General features: G+C 35.1%; 1 protein-coding gene across 1 annotated transcript; it reads left to right on the plus strand.

Moving 5' to 3' along the window:
• The first annotated feature begins 1,298 nt into the window (after window positions 1–1,298).
• On the plus strand, window positions 1,299–24,845 carry LOC109047576 (aldehyde dehydrogenase family 1 member A3-like). The gene is made up of 13 exons (XM_042727315.1): window positions 1,299–1,536; window positions 2,128–2,232; window positions 2,739–2,879; window positions 6,213–6,342; window positions 10,498–10,559; window positions 15,630–15,758; window positions 17,561–17,674; window positions 18,412–18,514; window positions 20,492–20,676; window positions 20,755–20,919; window positions 22,239–22,396; window positions 23,661–23,735; window positions 24,141–24,845. The coding sequence occupies exons 1-13, from the start codon at window positions 1,438–1,440 to the stop codon at window positions 24,214–24,216; spliced, it is 1,542 nt and encodes a 513-aa protein (XP_042583249.1). The 5' UTR covers window positions 1,299–1,437; the 3' UTR covers window positions 24,217–24,845.
• Window positions 24,846–24,897: the final 52 nt, after the last annotated feature.

Consider the following 24,897-nt stretch of genomic DNA (forward strand, 5'->3'; position numbering starts at 1 on the left):
ACAAATTTTCTCAGAATTATATGATATAAACTTGCAATCGTAAAAGAAAAAAAATATCAGAAATGTGAGCTGTCTTTTTCCCTCAGTATTGTACTTTATTGCAGTTACAAGTTTATATCTCACATTTCTGAGAAAAGAAGTCAGAATTACATGATATAAACTCATAACTGCAAGAATAAGTCAGAACTGCGAGATAAAAATACGGAAACAAGCAGAAACAAGCTTCTATAGAAAACCTCTTAAATGATATAAAACACGTCTATTTTCTTGAGCTGCAGCACCTGTTCTCTGTAGCTAAATCTCTGTTCTCTTGTCACTTTGGTTCATCAGTGCTGAAGCGTTTCTATTGAGATGTGTTTTGGGAAGTGTCTGCAGAGTCATGTGCTTTCTTTGAGGAAGCAGTCATTGCAATTAGCCGGGTAATGCTGCTAAACGGTGCTGAAGCCCAGAGAGGGGAAGAGACTTGACCTTCATTTAAAAGGTGTGGGATGCCAATTAACCGGAGCACCCAAGCTTGGAGGACGAGGGCACCTGCCTCCGCTTTCCCACGATTTCGCTCTGCATCACATTTGTCAGCTGTTTTTTAAAATCTGAAAGATCATTTGTGTATGAAGAAAAGTTCTATCCTTGCCATTAGCAACATTTGTGCGTGTTTCAGGTTTTAGTGCAAATTTTTCAATGCAACTTTCCCTCCCCAGTGCGTTCCTTCTCATACGCCCAATTTCTCTGAGCCTTGTCCTCATTAGGAAGTGTTTAGAAACCTGCTGAAGTGAGAAATGGGCCCGCGAGAGCTCGTTGTCCTAATTAAACTTTGACAAGAAGAGTGACAAGAAGCAATGGAGGGGAAACAATGGCAACAGTGTCCGAATATGAGCCCGAAGCTGGGAAAGTCTTTGTCCCGCCGAACAAAAGCATTTGTTTGCACGTATTCAACTCCACTCAACTTCACCAGGCCCAGGTGCTAAAACCAACTTCGTATTGAACATCAGAACGCATCAGTGATGCCTGGCCCGCCGTCTCTTCAAATCCATCGCTCCCCCAGCAGATCAAAGCCATGTAAATATTGCCGGACAATTAATTCACACTCATTACCTCCAGCGCCTGACATAAAGACACAGCCAATCGTGTTGGGTTTCAGAGGCGAGCAGGTGGAACGAGGCTTTTAAAAGCCTAAAACATTCCTAAACCGCAGCCTTTTTCCATGTTTGATCTCCTAAAACTTCATCACGGAAACTCATATCTGGAAAACAGCATGTTCTGTGTTTAAAAGACTGATTCACTGGCAGGTGGGACGGAGGCTGTGTTTGTCCTGGTAGGCGGAGTGCACACTTCCCCAAAGGGGGAGGACCTTTAAAAGTTCTTATAAAGTGTGCTGGATGGAGTGAACAGTGATCTGTGATCTTCATCTCTATTGCACTTCACAGCGACCGCGCTGCAATGGCACAGAACGGGACTATAGAGAACGGGCTCGCTCGAAACGCATGCCCTCCACCTCTGCCTCAGCCTGTGAAAATCCCTGAGATTAAACACACTAAGGTAAGAGCTTGTCTTCAGCCTTAAATCGCAAACAAATACTAGAGCGAGTGGAGTTCTAGTCTGATAAGTCCTTTAGTCTTTTTTAATGACATTTGTAAGAAACTTTAGGCTGTTACTATTACAAGTGAAGCATTTTAAAGCCTGATGTCATTCAAGGTTTTATAGTTCTTTAGAAAAACTGTACTGGTGTGTTAAAGAGCCACAACAAAACTAATGCACTGAATTAAGGAACATATTTTGAGAACTGTACATTATCTTTAAGAAGTGTTTTTTTTTAATAAGAGGGTTCAAAAAGGGTTTTTAAATGAGGGATACATACACAATATTGACATTTATTATTAATTTTTTTATCCATATTTGTGGACATGTTAATGAGCTAGTTATTTACATTTATTATTTTTTTTTACCTCATTTTATTTATTTTTGTGGGCAAGTTAATGAACTATATATTTAGATTTATTTATAATTATACAATATTTTTATTCATATTTGTGGGAGATATTTCTATTTATTCTTTTTTATTTATATTCGTAGACAAGTCTTAACTGTAATGGGAAACCAGTTTCACTGTAGTCTAACTATTTGTTGCAGATTTTTATCAATAATGAATGGCACACGTCAATCAAAGGAAAGAAGTTTCCAACGATCAACCCTGCAACAGGTGTCAAAATCTGCGACGTTGAGGAGGCGGATAAAGTAAGATGAATTTGGCTCATTAGATGTCAAATTCGTGTACAGTGACATGTACAGTATATCTGCCGTGCATTTATGAATAATGTATAAAATAGATTAGTTAAAATAGATTAAATCATATTGCATTGTTGAACTATTAATATGCATATGAGACTGATTTGAGGGTTTGTCAGATATGTGAGAATGCTTATTATTTATGTAGGCCTAGCTGCAATTGGAAACTGATAGAAGAAGAAATTAAGTTAGTTTAATTAGACTGCATTTTTGTCAGTTAAACTATGAATATGCATATGAGAATGATTTGAGTTTGTTTTTATTTTGTAATTGTGTTTATTTATTGCAGTTATTTTATTATTTTGGCTGATATACAATTAATTGTGTTGCATTAAGCAGGTAAACTATTATATATATAAAACTGATTTGAAAATTTGTCAGGCAAGAATTATAAACACGGTTATTTAACTGATATAATGATGTGAGTGTAGTAAAGCGCTGGTGTGATTGCTCAGGCTGATGTGGATGAGGCGGTGAGAGCTGCCAGAGCGGCCGGCCAGAGAGGCTCGGAGTGGCGGCTGATGGACGCGTCGAGCCGCGGCCGGTTACTGCACAGACTCGCGGATCTGCTGGAGCGAGAGCGCGCTGTGCTCGCGGTGAGTCTGCCTTCAGAGATTAACCCTTTGAACGGGACGGGATTTAGAACGTTCGGTGACGTCACATAACTGCCAAATTCAAACTGCTTTCCCGCTTTGGCTGGCGCTGAGACGCGCTCTGCACTTGTCATATTTTCGCAGTGTTTTTAACCACATAATGTTTATTTTAGGTTTCAGACATTTACATACACATAAGTACTTGTAAAACAATACATTTAGAGTTTGTAAAACACACACGGATGTTAAAGGAAGCAGCGATAACAATCCACTGAAACATAATTTGCGACATATTTTATTCATATCAGATACACACAGTGTAAGTAGCTATAGACCCCTTAAAAGTTTGTAAACATTGCAACGTCTCCGGGTGGGCGGGGCTTAGCTGGAGGCAAAAAGAGGCGCGGACGCAATGTTGACAAGCGTAAACTAGCACGTTTTAGGAGGGATTTATTAAACATGGATGAAGAAGGAACTTCGGAACTGTCCGAATATGTACAGTCACTGACTCTGCGGGACCGTGACAAAAAAAATAATAATAAGAAAAGTGGGAGTTAGCATACATTTATCAATTAATTCAGTTGATCACTCAGTTCACTGACCAAACTGGTTATCTGACCAAAATATAATGACGAGTGGATAACATTACAGTAGCCTATTTTATTTATTTATTTTTAGCTAAGCCTGTTGTAGTTCTTGTATCTTGTTCTCATTGGAAACATTTTAACCAGGTTTTGGATATTTCCTAGACAACATATGAATTACTTTCGGGTGGTTTGGGGAATTTTGTCAAGGCTTATTGTCTAATGTAACCTATCGCTGGGCTAACTATGATTAGCAATGTGGATTATTTTTAAGAGACCATTCAAAGGATGGCACACACATCTATCGCTGTATGTTTGTTTAACATTTAAGCTAGCTAGGGAGCTGAAGGTTGGCGACTTTTCACCTATAAAACATAAACTTGCTGATTTGTACTAGATAAAAACCAACACACCAGTACATATTCATGGATTATTTTACCTAATATGAAGTGTGCACCGCAAACACGAGCATTATTTATGATCGTCTCTGTCTAGTCAGTACGCCGTATTGCATTCAACCACAATTGTCTTCTTGATTTCTGTGAAGGAATGTCGGCCGGGATCCGGTGAAACTTTAGTTTTGAACCAAAAGTGCTGTTCCTTCTATTCTGGCAGCCAAAAACACATCAAGACGACATTTTAAAGTCAAAACCTCAAACTTTTAGCGCGCCTGCTATGAGTTCTTTATTATGTTTTGCCTCCAGCTAGAGCGGTGACGTCACAGTGACGTAGGCGATTAAGGGGTCTATAAAAGGTTACTCTATTCTTCTCCCAGTTCACCAGCCACTTACTTGCATGTATTTGGGGAGAAATTGATGAATTCACGTGCTGTAAATCACTGACAGGACTCTGAAGAGCAGTGTGAACAAACATGGCGCCGCACACCTCGATCTCACGTTACAGATCACGATCAAGCTCATTTATCACGGTTTTTAAACGACACAACACACTCACTTACAAGTACTTGTGAATCGGAATATCAGATAGTTGATGACATGGTACACAAGTGTGTGAATATTTTAAATAAAAATGTAAATAAAAGCGATCCATCTGTTATTTCCCACGAATCAACACATCATGACTTAAAAACGACAACGTTAATATCCAGATGACCATTGTTCCAATAACTTATCAGTTCTGACTGAGTCCGGTTGAAACAGGTATTAAACTCATCGCAACAACATAATCCCGATACAATAGGAATAAAGTCATGAATACAAGTCATCTCGTTTAATATGTATTTCCCAGGACACATTATACAACCAAACTCTCTTCTATAGTCTTTGATACAATGTACATTTACGCTATAATTACGCCACCAAATTAATAATAATAATAATAATGAAAAAATTAAACAAAAGTATAACAAAGTATCTTTATATCAGGATTTAGCTATACAGTTGCTCATGTCAACAACCCTTATTTAAAAATGGTTTTGGATCCCTTCAAATCTGTTAAATTTAAGAGTCTTCCTGTAAACACTTCAGTCAGAACATATGGACCAGTTGAGCTCAATCAGAATTAAATTTCTGTCCAATAGAAAGTGTTGCAGATTGTAAAACACATTAAATTGTACACAAAACAGTTGCATCAAACTGCACACTTGCTGCTTCATTATAATGGCTGCGGTCTGTTTTTAGTCACGCCACACACACGCAGTGTCGATAAGCTGTCACGCCTGTCTGAATGCATTCATCAAACACTACTGCAGGTGTGAGCATTGACACGGTGGTCTGATTTTGAAGTCTTGTCAATTAAAACAATCTCTGTCTGTCTGTCTGTCTATCAAAAAGTGTTGTTTTCTTTGGTCACATTGTTGTTTGTTTCTACAGTATCACAATGGTTCAGTTTTACATAATTAAAGCCTTGCTTGAGTTGGTTTTCCTCCTGTTCTACTGACAGATCATATTAGTTACCGCATTTGTGAATGAAATTTTACAGATGTGAGTGAAGTAATGTTTTAGACTGCATGTGATTGCTAATTGCAAACATGTCCTGTGATATAATTTCAATAACGCAGAGCACTGCGTAGGGAAATAAAGGACAGATTTGAAGATAGAGAGGTTAAAGTGATCTCTTTCTTATACTGCACTGCCTATTAAGCCATTTAGGGTGCCTTTTACAGTCGTGCATTGAATAAAAGGGATGGATCAAATGTAATACATGCATACTTCACAATTACACTCATGCAGTTTTGGATGTTTCCCACGCAAATAGATTCAAGTACAGAAATTCAAACACACCCAGCAATCTAGTATGATTAATTTTGGGAGGTTGTCAGTAGCTTGAGATGTCTGTATGATCATGCTTTAGAACTGTAATTGTATTTTAAGTAATCTTGAACATAATATTTTGTGCACAGAAATCCATTCCAGCGCAGATGGGAAGCATCCTATTTTACAGCTCTCATGAGTGTAAACTCTGCCAATGACTTCAGCGGTGCTCTTACCCAAATACTTTTTCCTCACGTTGACACTGTTTTTATTGTTGGAGGGCAGCGGAATTTATTATTTGCGTTATTGTTTAATTTCTTGCCCTACTAACTCCCCATGCACATTAAAATCTTGGCATCTGACGTGCATAAAAAAGTTGTTTTGTATCAAATTTGTAGCTCTCGAAATGAGCATGCTTTTCGAAAATGGCCAATAAAAATGTCAATTTAAAACAGATTGCTAATAAAATCATAACGTTATGCTTTTATGCTCTCAGAATGGGTTTGCAGTAGTTGAACCGAATGCTTTCTTGTTTCTAGACTCTAGAATCAATGGACACTGGCAAACCCTTCCTGCATGCGTTCTTTGTGGATTTGGATGGCAGCATTAAGACCCTGAGATATTACGCCGGCTGGACGGACAAGATTCATGGGAAAACCATGCCGGTCGGTGAGTATCAAAGCCAGTTGAATGGATCACTTTGTTACTTGTGTTTTCAGTCAAATCAGCTGATTCATTTAGTGCTGTGATTGAACGTGAACCAGAGCTCAGTGCTTCTCAATTTAAGAATTAGCTTCTTTTCAAATAATGAGAGTGAATTTGAATTAAATTGGTAATGCACCACAGGACGTAAAATTGGAATTTTTTAAATTGGAGCATTCTGGGAAATTGAGTGGTTTTGCATTTTTTAAATGTAATTAAATATTACAGAATATGTCTAAATGAAATACAATTTTCTGGCATTTAAAAATCCAGTGTTTTTGTGAAAAATTAGATACATTTTAAAGGATTCTGTGATGAACAGAAAGTTCAAAAGAACAAACAATAGTGTGAGCATTTACATCTTACTGACCACAAACGTTTGAATGATAGTGTATGAATTAATTTACATTTTATTTATACTTATATGTTTCCAAGAATTCTGCTTCCTGTGTGCAACCGAATTCCGAATTTCCAATTTAAAAGTCCCTCTCAATTCAGCTCTGTTGTGAACATAATAAACACATCCAAGCCAGCCGGTGTTCCCCAAAAGTCCTCTTCCTCTTCATACTAGAGATGAGTTAATGAGCATGAAAGGGTTGATGGGTTCCCTTCAGCCCTGGGTGGTATATCATCCCCCTTTCTAATTCTTCCTTTTCCCCCAGCATTCCCGCCACTCCAGGATACTCAATAGACAAAACATGCTTCCCTCCTTTCCCCTGATTAGATTGAAATAAAGCGTTAAAAGACGAAAGCCCTGACACACAAAGGAAAAGGAAGAGGCTCTGATCCTAATCGCTGAGGTGCAACCGCTGGTGCTGCAGATGAGCTGGAGTTCAGGGAATCAGCGGCCAGATAGAATATCTCGCTCTTTTGAGGGCTGGAAAATGGTGCGTGACTGAAGCCGCTTTGAATTTCCCCATTGATAACGACTGCCAATTAGCATACGTCAACCGCCTACTGCCCAACTCAAGTGTTTATTTGGAAAAATGTGTCGTTTTACGGTTCATCACATTGGGCGGCTTAACCCAGATTGTCAACGCGCCAATTATAAAACCAATCTGGCCAATTTGACATTTTCACCCGCAGCCAGACCTGGATCCTGACCAGATAAAGCTGTCTTTTCCATGCATATCTGACATTTGTTCGATTTAAGCTTGTAAAGCATGATATATGAAATAATGGTTCAAAAAATTAATTACTTTTTTTAATGGAAAAGTTTATTGAACAAAATCCTCTCCCCAAAAAATGTTGCATGAATTTTTTTTTTTTTTTTTTTTTTTTTTTTTTTTTTTTGCCATATCATTTTGGATACATCAAGCTTTTATGGCTCATATAGTATGAAATAGTGAGAATATGGAGGTCATAATTTAAGAAAAAAAAAACACTTAAACTGAGCATAAACATGCAATTTGTTGCAGATGTTGATATTTATATGGTCAAAAAGTAAGATGAAATTTTGATGCTTGTGATGTTAATTTAATTACATCTTTATAATAGTATAACAAAATACTTACATAAAATGCATATAAATTTCGATATATTTCCCAATAATATGTCTAAATAAGATGATATTTAAATGCATAGTTTTATGATCAAAGCTCTTTAGTTTCAAAATGAATAACACAATGCAATACAATGATGACTGAGAGGTAAAAAAATAAATAAACATTCCTTAAAAGCCTGATTATCATATTTGGAAAAAAAGTTTTTATTAAAAATTGCTTTAGTCCAGTAAATGATGTTCTTGAAACATGACTAATAATATAAAAGTTATTCTTATATTTACTTTATAAAGTTTATTAAAGATTTCACAGCAAAAACTATGAAACATGAGCTGAAGTTTTTACAGTTATACTAAAAATATAATTGTTTTACTTGCTAAATAGTATAAACTCAGTTAGATGACAGAAGGCATGGAGTAGATTTTATGCAAAAGGTTTTTAGTAAATGTTGATGATTTAGAGGCCTTAGAAATTTGTGTATCAAATATGATACAGTAGGGTTCATAGGGTTTAAGCTAATTCAGTTCTTTGATTGGATTTAATTTCAGAGCTGTGGCTCCACATAAATGCATATTAAACCTCAGATATGTTCTATTTGTTTTGGTTCTCAGCATGTCAGATTGCAGTATTTTTAAAATTTTTGTGCATACAGATGCATTACCTGCTGCTGGAAACTTGTCGTGACGTTAGAAGTTGGAGCCCTTCTAGATGCGGTTTAAATTTAACCTTTGATTAGCAGCGCTGTTGGATCAGTAAGAAAGGGCCGTTGGCTGATCCTAGCCAGAGATGAGCATTGTGTGAGGGAGTTGTCAAGTCTGTAATCACCCCGACACACTGCGGTGTGGGGAAACACGAGAAGGTCAGGGCTCGGAGAGGCCGGCTGCGCTAGATTAACGGTCATGGCTCCCACGCATCCATGCACACTTATATGAAATGTCATGCATGGATGTTTGTTGTTGGGCTGTAGTTTTAATTGGATGACTTTCAGTACATCTTACGAAGTTCACAAAACCACAAAAGTTGCATTGCTGCCCGTTGTTTAACTGCTGCCCTAACTAAAATACAACTACATATTTTTGTACCACTGTAAATAGACAGCAACTCGTACAAATTTCTATGAAATTTAGCTTTAATATTTTGCTACGATAATTGTGTAAGTCTCTTATAAGCATCACAATATATCACACACACTAACACTAAAAAGTCAAAATTTTAATGCATGAATTCTATATGAACTCTCAATACATACTGTACATTAATATGAGGTTAAATCTAATTAAAATATATACAAAAAGTTAAATCTAAATAAAAATTGACAGTTTTGTGTGCGCTATTTATTTTATGTTTTACTTCCTCACAGTTAAAATAAATTTAAATGATTCAAATTAAAATTCTATCACTTATTTGACATTTTGGCATTGTTTGTCTTTTTTCACTGAGATCATCAAAACGCGTTCTGGGATTGCTGTTCAGAAGTTTGGGGTCAATTAATAAATAACGTTTTTTGAAGAAATTAATGCTTTTATTTAGCAAGGACCTATTAAATTAATCAAAAGTGACAGCAAAGATTCTATTTCGAATAAATGCTGTTCATTTGATGTTTATATTGATCAAAGAATCCTCAAAAAGCCATAAAAATATAAAACAGCACAACTGTTTTCAACATTGATAATAATCATAAATGTTTCTTGAGCAGAAAATCAGCATATTAATATAATGATTTCTGAAGGATCATGTGACACATGTGGGATCATGTGGGAGTAATGATGCTGGAAATTCAGCTTTGCATCACAGGAATAAATTACATTTAAAAATGTATTACAACAGAAAACAGTTATTTGAAATGATAAAAATATTTCACAATATTAGTACTGTTTTTATTGTATTTAACTGCAGAAATTAATAGCACTCTCATGCTGTTCCAAACCTTTATTTTATAATGATGTCCAATATTCGCTGAAAATCTTTCTCCACACTTCAGCTCACAGAGAAAAAAAAGGTTTGTAATGACATGATGGTGAGTAAATAATGAAGTAAATGCTCATTTTCAAGTAGACTATGTTCAATAATCAGTCGCACCAAGGCCACTCGAGTCTTTAACTGGATACACGTTGGAACAAGGATGTGGTAAATTGGCCAATCTTAGTGGCATTTTCCAACGGAAAGGTTCAAGTGCGAAGAGATGTGATAAAACTGCAATGCTACCTTACATTACCCCAACTGGATATCTGACTCCTGGGAGAGAGAGCAAAGGGAGAAAGAGAGCGCCGAGGGTGAACAAAGGTGTGCATCCAAGCCAAGAGCAGATCAGCAGTGGGTTTGAACTGCTGCCCAGACTTCTCACACACCTCAGGCCTCTCTCGTTTCAATGTGTCTCCGGTGAAAGCAGAGGGGGAAAAAAGCAGAACATATACACTCTTCCTGACCAGAGCTTTGTGTGGGCCATTGAAACCATCTCTGTATGTTTTTCCCAATGCATTGTCTCTCATGTTTGGTTTTCAGTGGTCACATCCAAGAGCTTCCCAAGGACACAATGATTGTATATCAAAGGGGAGCCTAGTGTGTTATAATGTTTAGTGTCTCTTGACTTCCTCATTGCTTTTTTTCTTCCTCCCAACAGATGAAAACTTTGTGTGTTTTACCAAACATGAGCCCGTCGGTGTTTGCGGAGCAATCATTCCGGTGAGTTTGTTACTATTTTGAATTTGCATTTCATTTGTGGAGCATTTAACATCAATTCACAGTAGGCAAATCATGAATTTATGGCACATCCCAATTTATAATTGGTATTTTTAGATAGAAGTAGTATTTTTCATGTCTTTTTTATTCTTATTACATTTGTATTTTTAATTATTGTTAAAAAAGCAAACATATTATCTTCGAATCTTTGAAATCTTTACCTTTATTCAAAGGTATTCAATGTGGAAAAATGAAACATTTTCAATATCAAGCGGCCGTATTTTTAAAGATTAAAATTAATGTATGTTTTATTATTCATTCAAGATTCAAGATTTTTATTCGTCACATAAACGATTATTTAGAGAATATATAACCAGCAGTGAAATGTGAAAAGCAGTCTATCACTGTTTAGGAGTAACTAATATCAGTGCAACTAACTATTTTCAGTAATTTGATTGTTTTCAAAAGCTTTTACACTCTCACTTACATGAAGCATTAGTAAGTCTAAGATTCATTTTAATCGTTTAATTTAATAATTTAATTTTAATCAGGTCGTTTAATTTAAGCGGATTGTTTAAATGCATCGTTTCACTGAAATTATTAACTAAATCGTTTAATCACTTTATTTTTTATTCTTGAATATGTATCAGTAAACAGTAATATTATAATATTTAGTATAATCATTTTATAAAATAATATTTTTTCTTTTTCTTTTTTAACTCAGTAAATAAACACACTACTATTCAGTAGTTTGGGTATAAGTTGGTCATTTATAACATATATATACATATATATTATTATTATTATTATTAAATTTTTGATTTTATTATTGTTTTTGTTATAATTTAGATTTTTTTTTAATTTAATATATTTAATATCAAATGTAATTTATTCCTGTGATGCAAAGCTGAATTTTCAGCATCATATTTAGAATTTTCTGAATTCAGCATCATAAAATGAATTTTCAGCATCATTACTCCAGTCTTCAGTGTCACATGACCCTTCAGAAATCATTCTAATATGCTGATTTGATGCACAAGGAACATATCTATTTTTATCAGTTTGGCACAAAGTAGCTTGTTGTATGACGACGGTAATCTGTGTAAGCAATAAAGCATGAAATCGCTGTATTATCTGATTAATCCTATTCTCGAATGCTTGAACACTTTATTTGTGAATTTGACAGTATTGGCATTTAAACAGATAAAGTAAAAAAGAAACATATTTGGACACAGTTTAGATCATAAACACAATAGGATCCAGTGAACGTTGAATCACACATACATGATGGCTTTGTTTATATTCTGTAGCCAACGCCTGTCTAGAGTCTCTCAGATGCATGTAAGGAAACACCTTGGATAAAGAGACACACACACAGACGAACACAAATACACCGCTCCCTCTCGCAGAAAGCACACTGTATTATGATCTCACGTGCCATTGAAGCTTATGAATGTTTATGAAAGCTTGCGACTCTTTGAAACCACGAGACCTTGTTTGGTTTCCTTATACTGTACAGAGGCTGTTTTCTCTCTTGACGTCACTCAGGGGATCTTTTGTGAAGCTTTGAAACCACACTAATTCCAATTACAGGAAAGCAGCATGACTGGGAGCTATGTAACGAAAGTGCGATTCGACTCTCGTGTAATTAAATATCTCCCGTACGCCCACCAAAAATCTCAACACACGCTAAAAAACTGTACAGATACTCAGAGCTGGGCAGTAACTGATTGCATGTAATCTGGATTATGTAATCAGATTCCAAAGATTAAGTACTTGTATTCAGATTACATTACATTTTAAAATACTCGTAATCAGTTACGTTATTGATTACATGATTACATATTATTCATGCAATAGTGATACATTATTCATAGTTATAGCATTTAACCACTGGATTTTCCATTTTAAGAAGTGTTTTCTCAACATTTCAGCATAGCATCAACTATTGATGAACACATACATTTTAAAAAAAATTATTACTATGACTTTGTCTCTACAAACTTGATCTTCAGTAAAATATATAGTGACAATCCCTAAGTGGTTGCTAAGCAACACCCTAGTAAACACCATAGTAAATTAAAAAATCTGTTTGAATGGTGCTTAAAACTCTCGCCTTAATTAAGGTGTTGCTATGGAAAACTGAATGTACAGTATAATGCAGAATTTCACAGAATTTGTAAATATCTCAATATTGACTAGTGTCTGTGAATATTAGGCTGCAATAATACAATTTAAATATGAATCCTGCATGTTCTGCTTCTCTCTGTGTGCATGAATGGCACAGACGTGTGGTTTCGTTTACTATACAAATACTGAAGCACATGTGATGCTCGCAGTGATTTCAGCATCTGCCGTCTAAATATATTAGTACATGAACACATGAAGATAATCTCCAGAACTGCTCTGAAACTAAACTAAAGTTTGGTTTAACTTGAAGAAACCGTGACAAAAAATATTTTTTTTGTCAAACTTTGAGGAAATTGTGGTTTAATAGTGTAAGTTTTATTGTTTCAATTAATTAGACATATTTTTTGATTAATACAATTTCTTTTAATCATTAAAACAGAGTCTAGAAAAATGTAAATGAAAAAAAACATTCTAGAAAAATTTAAATGGAAAAAACTAAATTTGGGAATACATTAATTAAATACATAAATGCATTACTTATTGATTAATACAGTTTAATTTAATCATTAAAATAGAGTTCAAAGGGAAATAAAAAAAACAGTATCCAGAAAAATTCAACTGGACAAATCAGAATTTGTGAAAAACTAAAACAGATTTCATAGAGCCCTAGTGGTTGCAATGGCATTTACAGTGGATGCTAGTGTGTTTCGAAACATTAGACCGTCAAGATGCTAAGGAGATGTGGGTGGTTGCAGTGCCATTTGTAAGTGGTTGCTAGGGCATTTGTAGGTGGTTGCTGGGGTGTTGCCAGGGTGTTCTGACTGGTTTAAAATTTATGAATGTTATGTAACACCCTATTAACCACCCAACAACCTAATGCAAAAAAAAAAAATTTTATTCAAAGCTGTTTAATTCTGTCACTCTTTTTGAAGTCACAGCAACGGCAAAGAAAACCCAAACATTGTGACCTTGAATTCTGCAATTTTGCACAATTTTTGCCAATACTCTTGAAGAATCTAATTTAATGAATGGCATGCATCCACAGGGCAGTCGTCTTTGTTCTGTTAATAATAAACAAAGTTATCGTAATTAAAGGGCCTGTTTGAAGATTCTGGGTGGGTAATTCTTGACTATAAATGAAGTTACTGTCATCACTGATACACCATATTGTCTCAATTTTCATAAGTTACAAAAGCCTACAAATCATTTATCAAATCAGGCCATCCAAGAATCTTAGTTCATCAATGAAAATGGCTTTTTATTGTCTTACGTTGCTTTGGAAACAAAGTACAAACTGCTGATAGACACTGGAGATTATATCATAAAGTCATTATTCATATTTGGGATTGGTTTGGTGGTAATTAGAGAAAGCGACGCTGGCATTCAGCGCACATGAGTCACAAAGTGAAAATGCAATCCAGAAACACATTTAATTGCCATGACAACATCCAAAAAGATGTAAAAAATAACAACTCTCTGCTGGTAAACAAGTGATTTGTGTACATATTAATGTAACTAATTTAACAAAGAACAGCAATTGACTTGATGGTGTGTTTTATATTTTAAGACGACTGAGGTAACGTCAATGTTCATGCCACACTTTATTCACAAGCATTTTATTCTACTTTTAGTTTCCGTTTTTATAAAACTTGTAGCAGCTACTGCATAACAACCACTCAGAATACCTTAGCAACCACACAGGAACACTCACAGACCACAACACTTAAAAACAACAACAGCAACAAAAAAATCAATACAGTTCAGAAGCAGTCAGACAGAAATCAAACTAGCACAGCTTTACTGATGTACATTTGTTTGCTTATTTGATTTTACAGACCTTATGTCAGAGAAACAAGTTTAGCCATCTTTACAAATTTGTCTTTGAAGTTATGTTTTTGGGGTAGCTCTATCCACATTTTTCTTGTCGGAAATTCTATGGGTCTGGCTTCCGGTCTCATCTGCATCCACTCCATCCAGCTATTTTTAGCTGAACAAAACAGTTCATTTTGCTGCTTGATATTGAAAGTTGGTGTGTCTTATCTTATTATTTTAATGTATTATCTTAATTATGAGCACACTGGTTTGTAGTGCAAACAGTTTTACCGTTTCCTGCATGTTGTTGTTCTCCTCATTATTTACCTATAGCGGCTCATTAAGAAAAAGGTGGATAGCATTGCTGTTGAAGAGTTATTAGCTAATGAAGTGGATTTAATTATTGTAGAGTTAACGAAAGTTATCATGTGTGTTGTAAAGTTTGAAGCAAATATCATATACGTCAGTAGGATTTTAAAATGAGTGGTTCATACATAAATTTGTATGAGTTTACCTTCACACTGTGGAAATACAAATGGAAGACAAAAGACAACTGGCGCAGCTCTGAAAGAGGCGGAGCTATTTGAGGTCTACAGGGGTGGCAGCTGTTAAATGCTTGATTCTGATTGGTTGATGAACATTGTAAGGTGTGCAGTTATTTTCAGGGAAATGCACAGCTAAATTAGCTCCAGGCAGGTATTGACTGCATTACATGTTCATATCACGGGGCCAAATGATTTCAGTTATTTCAAAGGTCTTTACAGTTTACAACAGCAAAAGAACTAAACCCAACAATGACACAAAGCAAATAAATAAAGTAAACAATAGGATGAAAAAATGACACTATGAATAAACATATTATTTCCCTGTTTTTGCCTTAAAATTACGTTTTATTATTATGTACAGAAAGCACATATTCTTTTTCTCCCTGACACACTTAATCTCTCTCTCTCTCTCTTTCCGTCTGTCTAATAACTTTGTTGTTAACTGCATTAGTCTGCTATCAATGGCTCAATCCTCCGTTACTAGTTTTAAAATGATGTTTTGGGTGTGCATTATTTTTTAGTAATCCAACAATCCATTGTCAGCTATTTACTTCATAATCTGTTTAATTGTCTTCTGTATTCTTAGTGGAACTTCCCTCTGCTGATGTTTATGTGGAAGATCGCGCCAGCTTTGGCCTGCGGAAACACAGTGGTCATTAAACCCGCTGAGCAGACCCCACTGACGGCTCTTCACGTCGGAGCGATCATAAAGGAGGTGAGGGGGCAGCGGGGGCTCATTGCTTTGGTTTGGTGTTCTTGTTTGTTGAGTTGATTTTATTAATATGGACATTGATTATTGATTGCATCAGCGCTGCCGTTCTCGCTCCCAGAATTTGTGGTTTGACTGTGAACTTTGTAAGCCAGGGTTTACCAGCAGGGACTTCATGATTGATCTGCATGGGGATCGTGAGATTATGATGCCAAATTAAAGTTTGGCAGAGGCTTTTTGCACCCCAGTGGATATAATAAAGTATTACACTGGTCTCTGGAATACTTGATTCTGTAGGTCCATTGTAACACTAAACAAATATTTTGTTATAATTTGTTACTTTTTATGAAATAAAATCAAGCAAGCAAGCAATAAATAATTAAATAAATAAATAACAAAGCAAATCTTTTATAAAATTTGTTACTTTTTATAAAAATAAATAAATAATGAATAAAAAACAAATAAATGAAAAAAAATACATATTTTTGTATAATTTATTACTTTTTTATGAAATAGAATAAAGCAAAAAAACAGTAAGTTAAAAGTATTTTTTTTCTTTTTGTAAAACTAAACAAATAAGAAAATATAAAAAATAAAATAACTAAAACTTTTATATAATTTTTAACTTTTATAAAATACAATATATAACAAAAATATATCTAAAACCATACATAACAATAACAATATTGTTGTCTCTCTTGGATTATTTGTTTTTCTTTGTATTGTCTTCATATACAAGTCACTTTGGCTAAAAGCTAGTCTATCTGCTAGATTCATAAATTCATAAAATCATAAATTCATAAAATCATAAATTTATAAAATCTAAAGGTACCATTAATTTTTCAAAGGTTACAGTGTAAAAAAAAAAACTACTTAAAATATTACAAAATACAACATTACGATACCTGATCTTATATGCAAAAATGAGTAATTAAATGAAATAAATATATTTATTCAAACTAGTGATGATTAATCGCGATTAATCGCATCCATAATAAACAAATTTTGATTACACAATATATGTGTGTGCACTATGTATATCTATTGTGTATATATAAATACACACACATGCATGTATATATTTAAGAAAAATATGTTATGATTATATATTAAATATATTTATATATAATAAATTATATGAATATAAAAATATACATGCAAATATTTTCTAAATATATACTGTATGTGTGTGTATATAAATAAGCATAATAAATATACACATTGCACACACATATATTATGTATACAAAAACTTTTATTTTGGATGCGATTAATCGTGATTAATCTTTTGACATCACTAATACAAGCGTTTGAACATTGATTGCAGTCTTAGAGTGGTATAAACCTCGGTTGGGAACCTGGCTGTATTACAAAATGACTGTATTGTGGGTAATGAGTTGTTGCTCTGTCTCTGTTTATACAAAACGCTCAGATTATCATGTTTAATTCTTCAAAGAGAGCAGGACACATGAATTGCTGTAATGACATGGACTAAACTCCAGCTGCAAGCCTTCAGTCAACCGCCACTTGCTTTCTATTCAAGCCGTCTGTATCTAAAAAAGAGATGATTTATGTCTTCATCATTATGAAAGAGATCAATGTGGTTTAAATCCTCAAAAGAAAAGCATAGCTTTGTGTACATCAGCAGTCTTGCTGTCTCTGTCCCCATGGGCAATTTTTTGATCTATTCATTTTCCATTTTATCCTCTTCCTTTAGAGGAAAGAATTAAGCTGTATCAAACAGTATCAGGCTAGTATGTTTTTATAAGTAATACAAATTAAGCCCGTTCTTTCCATCATGTCATACAGGCTGGTTTTCCACCTGGAGTCGTGAATATCGTACCTGGGTTTGGACCGACGGCTGGAGCAGCAATCGCCAGTCATATGAACATCGACAAAGTGGCATTTACAGGCTCCACAGAGGTGAGGAAATTATGGGAAAAAGCTCAGCAAAATCGTGTTCCTCAAAGCCTTAAGAAAAAAAAATACAAAGATGAAGACACAGATGAGTGTGAATGACACAAATGCAGTTGTTGACATACTGTAAGATTTTTATTTCTGCCAAAAAAAATCTACATTTTAAATAAATATGGTAAGCAGTGCAGCTTACCATAGATAAATATATTTTTAAAATTAAAAATATATTTTAGTTAGACCTTGACATGCCAAAATATACTTCGAATGGCATTAAAATACATTTACGGTCTGCTATTTGAATTTGATGTTTAATTCAGTGTATAGATACTGTGTATAAATCTTTTTTTGTTTTGTTTTGTTTTGTTTATATCTTTGCATTTTTATATACAGTATGTCCACAATATATATGAAAATGTATTTAATGATTTATTTCCATATGAGAAACTTAGACTGCAGAGAAGTTTAACAGATACATTTGAGATGTTACGTTGAGATTTAATTCGCCTGGAAATTTGTCGCACCTCAAATACTGTTAAACCATTTCATTCAGATATCAGGTCTGCATTTTTCATGTGAGCTGAATCTGGGTGCTCTGAACTGTAATGTTTCAAAGCGCTGTGCTGTTTTGAGCCCATCTCCTGTCATTATCTACATAATACACCAGCTGATATTCATAAGAGCAGCTTGTGGAGGCATCATTAGTGAGTGCTCTGGTTATTGTCCTGCGCTGTGTTTGTGTTCAGGTGGGCCAGCTGATCAAAGCGGCGGCAGCCAAGAGCAACCTGAAAAGAGTGACTCTGGAGCTGGGAGGGAAGAACCCCTGCATTGTGTTTGCTGACTCAGACCGTGAGTGATGTGGTTTTCCAGATCCCACTGCTCAAACAATAATGACCGTGCTGGGAAACCCAGGGAATGGGAATGATATGTGCAGCATCCACCCGAATGAAGAGCTGCATCTCTCTGTTTAAAATAGGGGAGAGTATTTAGACACTTAAGAGACACTTAAAAATGTCTGTATGTCGTTGCTTTAGAAAACAAAACCCAAGTGCATTCATTTTCAAGGAAAGCAACACACTTTAATCAAACATTTGCAGGTTTGTTACATGTATAATAACATATTACATGGTTCTCTGGAATATATGGCTCATTAGTGGAACATGTTCATAGTTCATTTTTTTTCATCCACAAAAATCAGCAAAGTTCCTTACTTAGTATTCTTGTCTTGTTTTCCATTACAAATGTCTAAACATTCTTAAATCAAGAGACATTCATTTGAGAAGCATAATGACAGATATGACATTAAGTTTTGTTTGCTGAAAAATGTTTGAAAACTAAGTGACTTTCTGCTTTAAAATTGGAAGAAAAAATATAGCAATGATGCTAGAAAAATAATCTTGTTTTCCCTTTGAATTAAGTTTTACCCCATTGGCAGATGTCTTTTCTCATCTCATCTAAGCAAAAAGTCACTTTTTTCAGAAAAACCAATCTTAATATCATATATCATTATGCTTCTCAAGTAAATGTATCTTGATTTAAGAATTTTAAGTGTTGTGAAGCTTCTGCAGCATCTGAGTGCATGTTTTGTCATTTTTCATCTAATGCAATGACATTCAGACATTTTTGACAGCTCAAACAGTAAAGCATGGTAAAGTAATGCCAAGGTCCTAGATCTGATTCCCAGGAAATGCAGTGTGTGTGTGTGTGTCTATATATATATTTATACATCAAGTCTTAGGCCTTTAGTATATTCAAATAAGTTTCTTGGAGACGCTGGCACAGTTCTTCTGGATGTAGTTCTTCTCAGTTTGTTCTGTTTCTTCATGTCATTCCAGACAGACTGGAAAATGATAAGATCTGTGTCCTTTTTCATGAAAAATCTTAGTGCTACGAGTTGCTCCTAGTAACAAAATTCTAAGAAAATTCTTAGAAATGTGGGTGTTTCCTCTTAAAATGACAGAAAAGATCCTAGTAAAGAAAAAAAGTCATTCAGAAAGCATCTTAACCCTTAAAAGAGGTCTTAAGGTCCAGAATTGTTAGGAGTACAGACAAAGACTTTTAAGAGGCTTAAGAGTTTCTTTAACAGTGGAGAAAATGGAGGAATCATGAAGAGGGAGAAGAAATGTGCTGCACACAATGCATGATAGTGAGTTAATAAGACGCTACACATGCAGGGATCATGTTTGTGACCGATCTTATTAGAGACAAGCTAACATCTCTGACACCACACAGAAATGCCATAGCGCCAGAAATGGAAGCAATCACTACATTAACATATTTGGCAACTGGAAAAATGCAGCTACTGTATGCAGCAGTGATGACGAACCTTTTTTTTTTTTTTTTTTGGTGAAAATCCTAATAGACTTTTGCACAGTACTGTATATATATATTAGATATAACACAGTAGGCTTTACAGGGTTAAGCGGCCGGATACAGTACATATAAAAGTAATGTAGAGAGTACTGTCTGATTAAAGTTCATTCAAGTGCATTTGATTGTGGTGCGGGTTTTATTGGCTGGAGTTTATTCAGCCCCATTTATGTTGCAATACTCCAGACCACCCGTGCAGCTGTGAACTCGCTGTTTCACATGCGTCTATTATGCATGTTCACATCTGCACACAAACCCAGATTTACGCCAATGCACAGCTCATTAAACTCTAGAAAGGGTGTAATGATAGAATGCATGATTTTATCAAGTTTACAATTGAATCTAAGCATGAACATTGGTACCGCTGCGTAATGCACTGCAGTTTTGCAGAAACAATCAAAGCATAAGGGCATGGGAAAAGAGTAAGTGTGTTGTATAAAGTGTGTGTATGTGCAGTGCAGTCGGCGGTGGAGGAGACGCAGAAGGGTGCATTCTTTAACCAGGGTCAGGCATGCACCGCTGCATCACGCATCTACGTGGAAGAGCCGGTTTATGATGAGTTTGTGCGTCTCAGTGTGGAAAGAGCCAAGAATATAGTGATCGGAGACCCTCTGGAGCCACGAACCTCACATGGGCCGCAGGTGAGTTACTCGTTTGAACTTTTGAGTGTTTTCTCTTCTTGTGTGCAGATTGTTTATGTGTTTCTGCTGTTGGGTCAGATCGACCAGCATCAGTTTGATAAGATCCTGGAGCTGGTGGACAGTGGGAAGAAGGAGGGGGCGATGCTGGAGTGCGGAGGCTGTGCGGTGGAGGACAGAGGTCTGTTCATCCATCCCACCATCTTCTCTGATGTCAAAGACCACATGCGCATCGCCAAAGAAGAGGTAAGACGATCCTCTGTGCTGGAGCACGTGCACTTTCAATAGTTAAACATATGGAAAAACAGCTACATGTAGGGCAGGTGTAATACAATTGTAAATTAAAAGTTTAAATTTCATTTTTTATTTCCCTAAAATTACATAAAATTATTTTCCTTTATTTAAAAACCTACAGTTGTCCTATTTAGATTAAAGAATCCCCCCATGGCTCATCCAGTGAACCATAAATATATGTTTTTAAATTAATGGGAGGTCATTTATTTTAGATTCTTTTACATAACCTTAACTTTGGGCTAGAGTCTCTTTAGGTGACAGGAATCTGAATTGATGTCCTGTAGTGCCACCTGCTGGATGAATGTGCCATTATACACATGTGATCTAGTTCTGGCCTCAGATAGCCAGATAGTAGTTAAGTGTTGATTAAATCCCTTTTTAAAAATGTGTAATAATATACTTAGATAAAAAAAACTATTTTTTTTTTTGCATTTTTTTCTATATTTTTTCTATATATTTTATGAAATTTAAAAATATTTTAACTTTGAATTTTCATTCATGTTTTTGTCTATACAATATTTACTTATAGTTACAGCAATAATAACACTGTGATTGTTATATATATAACATTTTATACTTTAATATCTTTATATATATATATATATATATATATATATATAGATATATAAATATTTTTTATATTTAAAGATATTTAAATATATAAAAAAATATGCGTATTTAATATGCAGTTGCAACAATAATAATAATAATAATAACAATAATATGATTGCATGTTATACCAATTGTAATATATTTTTATACATCCTTTACATTTTATGTATTTAAATATATAAATATTTAACTTTAAATTGTCATGTTTCTAATAATACAATATACAGCGGGTAAAATAAGTATTGAACACCTCACCATTTTTCTCAGTAAATATATTTCTAAAGGTGCTGTTGACTTGAAATTTTCACCAGATGTCAGTAACAATCAGAGTAATTCATACAAACAAAGAAAATAAAACAAATAAGTCATATGACCACGTCTGTCAAGCTCCAAATAGGACAAAAAACACCATAAAATCTCATAAAAGTATATGACCTCTGAAGTTGTACAGTAACCAGGTGGATTTATGTCCTTTATGGAACTTGAAAGCAATGGTCACTATGAACTGCTGTTGAATGGAAACAAGCTCCTTTAGTCTTTAGTCACGTAAAAAGCAACAGCATACAGGTTTGGAATGACATGAGACTGAATAGATCATGGTGTAATGCTCCTTTTGCATGCACTATTCCTGTCAGCACCTGTACATCTGTGTTTTGCAGATATTTGGGCCTGTTCAGTGCATCATGAAGTTTAAGACGCAGGAGGAGGTGATAAACAGAGCCAACAGCTCACACTACGGCCTGACAGCGGCCGTCTTCACACGAGACATCCATCGCGCCATGAGTGTGTCTGCGGCGATGGAGGCTGGAACCGTCTGGTAAGAGACTCGCTAGACTCCTGCTTTTAATAGAAATAAGTACAAAATCCAGTGGTCGATCAATATGGGTTTTTAAAGCCCCTTTCACACTGCACGTCGGACCCGGAAAATTGCCGGAACATTGCCGGGTCACCTTCTGTGTGAAAGCAAACACGTCCCGGGATTGATTCCTGGATTGATCCCGGGTCGGGGACCTAGGGGACCTAGATCAGTTAGTTCCTCACTTTCCGCGCTGAAGCTGAGATCGTTCTCCAGCTTATGTGAAAGTTAACGTGCCTAGCGTTTTTGACTCGTACATTACACGTCACACCCTGATGTCAAGTGTCTTCACGGGACCTTTACGGGTTGTGTGTGAACGCACTCACATATTCCGGGTAGTCACTGGCAGTGTGAAAGTGAAAAATCTAGCGACCCGGGAACAATTGCCGGGACACATTACCCGTGTATTTTCCGGAATCGCAGTGTGAAAGGGGCTTAAGACTGATATCTTACAGAGCGGAATGAACAATATGAGGCAATCTAATTTAGTAATAATTAACCTAATAAATTAATCTAATAATAGACAAGGAGATGGGCACAAAATTATTTAAATAAAAAGAAAACTTGAAATGATTCTTCTGAAATAATACTTCTATTCAGCAAGGATGTGTTAAATTGATAAAAATGTTTTGAATAATAGTCTTCTTTTTAACTTTTTTTTCATCAAAGAATCCTGAAAAAAGTATTACAGGTTCCAAAAACTATTAAGCAGCACAACATTTCCAACACTGATAAAAAATAAATCAGCATATTAGAATGATTTCTGAAAGATCATGTAACACTGAAGACTGGAGTAATGATGCTGGAAATTCAGCTTTGAGCACAGGAATAAATTACATTTTACAACAAATAAAATTAGAAAAACATGATTTTAAATTGTAAAAATATTTCACAATATTACTATTTTTTTCTGTATTTTTGATCAAATAAATGCAGCCTTGGTGAGCAGAACAGAATTTTTTTTTTTTTTTTTTTGAGTTCTTAAGTCTTACTGATCCCAAATTTTTCAATGCAGTGTACACACACACATGCATATTAATATATACATAATTAAATATATAATTAGAATATAGAATAAAATACATATAGTTCTGTGATCTCTCTGACCTAAATATGGCCTTTTGTATTTGTATATAATTAATTATGTCTGAAAATGCAATACAGCGATGAGAGAGCATATATTTTCCAGGTGAGGTCAAAGGTCATGTCTCTTTCCATCCTCCAGGGTGAACTGCTACAACGCTTTACATGCTCAAGCTCCGTTCGGAGGATACAAGATGTCAGGAAACGGCCGAGAGCTGTGAGTGCTGCTGATTGTCTTCACCTCCATTCACTGCTGTCTAAACATGTCAACATACATTTTGATTAGGGGTGTGAATCGACACTGGTCTCACGATTCAATTCGATCACGATTATCATGTCAGCGATTCAATTCAATTTGAAGGTGGATGTTTGTACAATTATACTAAAAGGTCTTTTACTTGCTAAAAAAGTAAAAACTATCAGTCAGATAACAAAAGGCATGTAGCAGATTATGAACAACAGGTTTTTCATATTGATAATTAGAGTCTTCATTTGCTTATCAAATATGAAACAGTAGCCTTTATAGGGTTAGAGTAGGAGGGAAGCTTATTTTCCTGTGATTATGCATGCAAATTTCCTTGATATAAATGGTATTAAGAGTATCAATAATACCTGTGTGCAGGGGTGAGTATGCGTTGGCGGAGTACACCGAGGTCAAAGCCATCACTATGAAACTCAGCGAGCAGCTGACACTGTGATCTGAAACCCATCTGTCAATCAACGCATGAAGAAACTCTTTACTGCAGCTCCTTTCTGTTTATTTCATGTAGATGTGCTGTACAGGTAAAAAAAAAAAAAGCAAAGAAAGAAAGTTTGTGTTGTTATTTTTATTTAATTTGGATGTTTTAATATCAAGCAAAGTCACCCATCATCTCTCAGTATTTACTAATATAAATATATATATCCACGTTGTTGAAGTGCATATGTTTTATGTAGTTTTATTGCTATAGATTCACACAAAAACCATTTTCACATCTATGCGGCCTTTGCTTTGTTTGTTTTGGAGGTTCAGTTTGTCTTAGAGGTCTTTAAGGTCATCTGTCATGGCAGCTAAATCTAAATATGTTACCAAGGATAGTCTTTTATGTGTAAAAACATCAAATTTTTGTGTAATCCTCTTAAAACTGAGGTTTAAATAAAGTCATTTCTGCTCCACTAGTGGCACCCAACAGAACTGCACAAAAGATGTAAATTACTACATTTGCTTTGTGATGCTGAATGCAAACTGAATTGATGAACCATTTTCTACACTGTATATGTACAGTGTGTTGCCCTGCATATACTAATGTGTAATTGGAATTAAAAGTGATTTCCTTTTCTAAATGTATATACACATCTTATGACTGGTGAATTGATGTAATTGCTTAAAATATATTGTT

This window comes from Cyprinus carpio, chromosome B7, assembly GCF_018340385.1.
Source record: "Cyprinus carpio isolate SPL01 chromosome B7, ASM1834038v1, whole genome shotgun sequence".
Taxonomy (NCBI): Eukaryota; Metazoa; Chordata; class Actinopteri; order Cypriniformes; family Cyprinidae; genus Cyprinus; species Cyprinus carpio.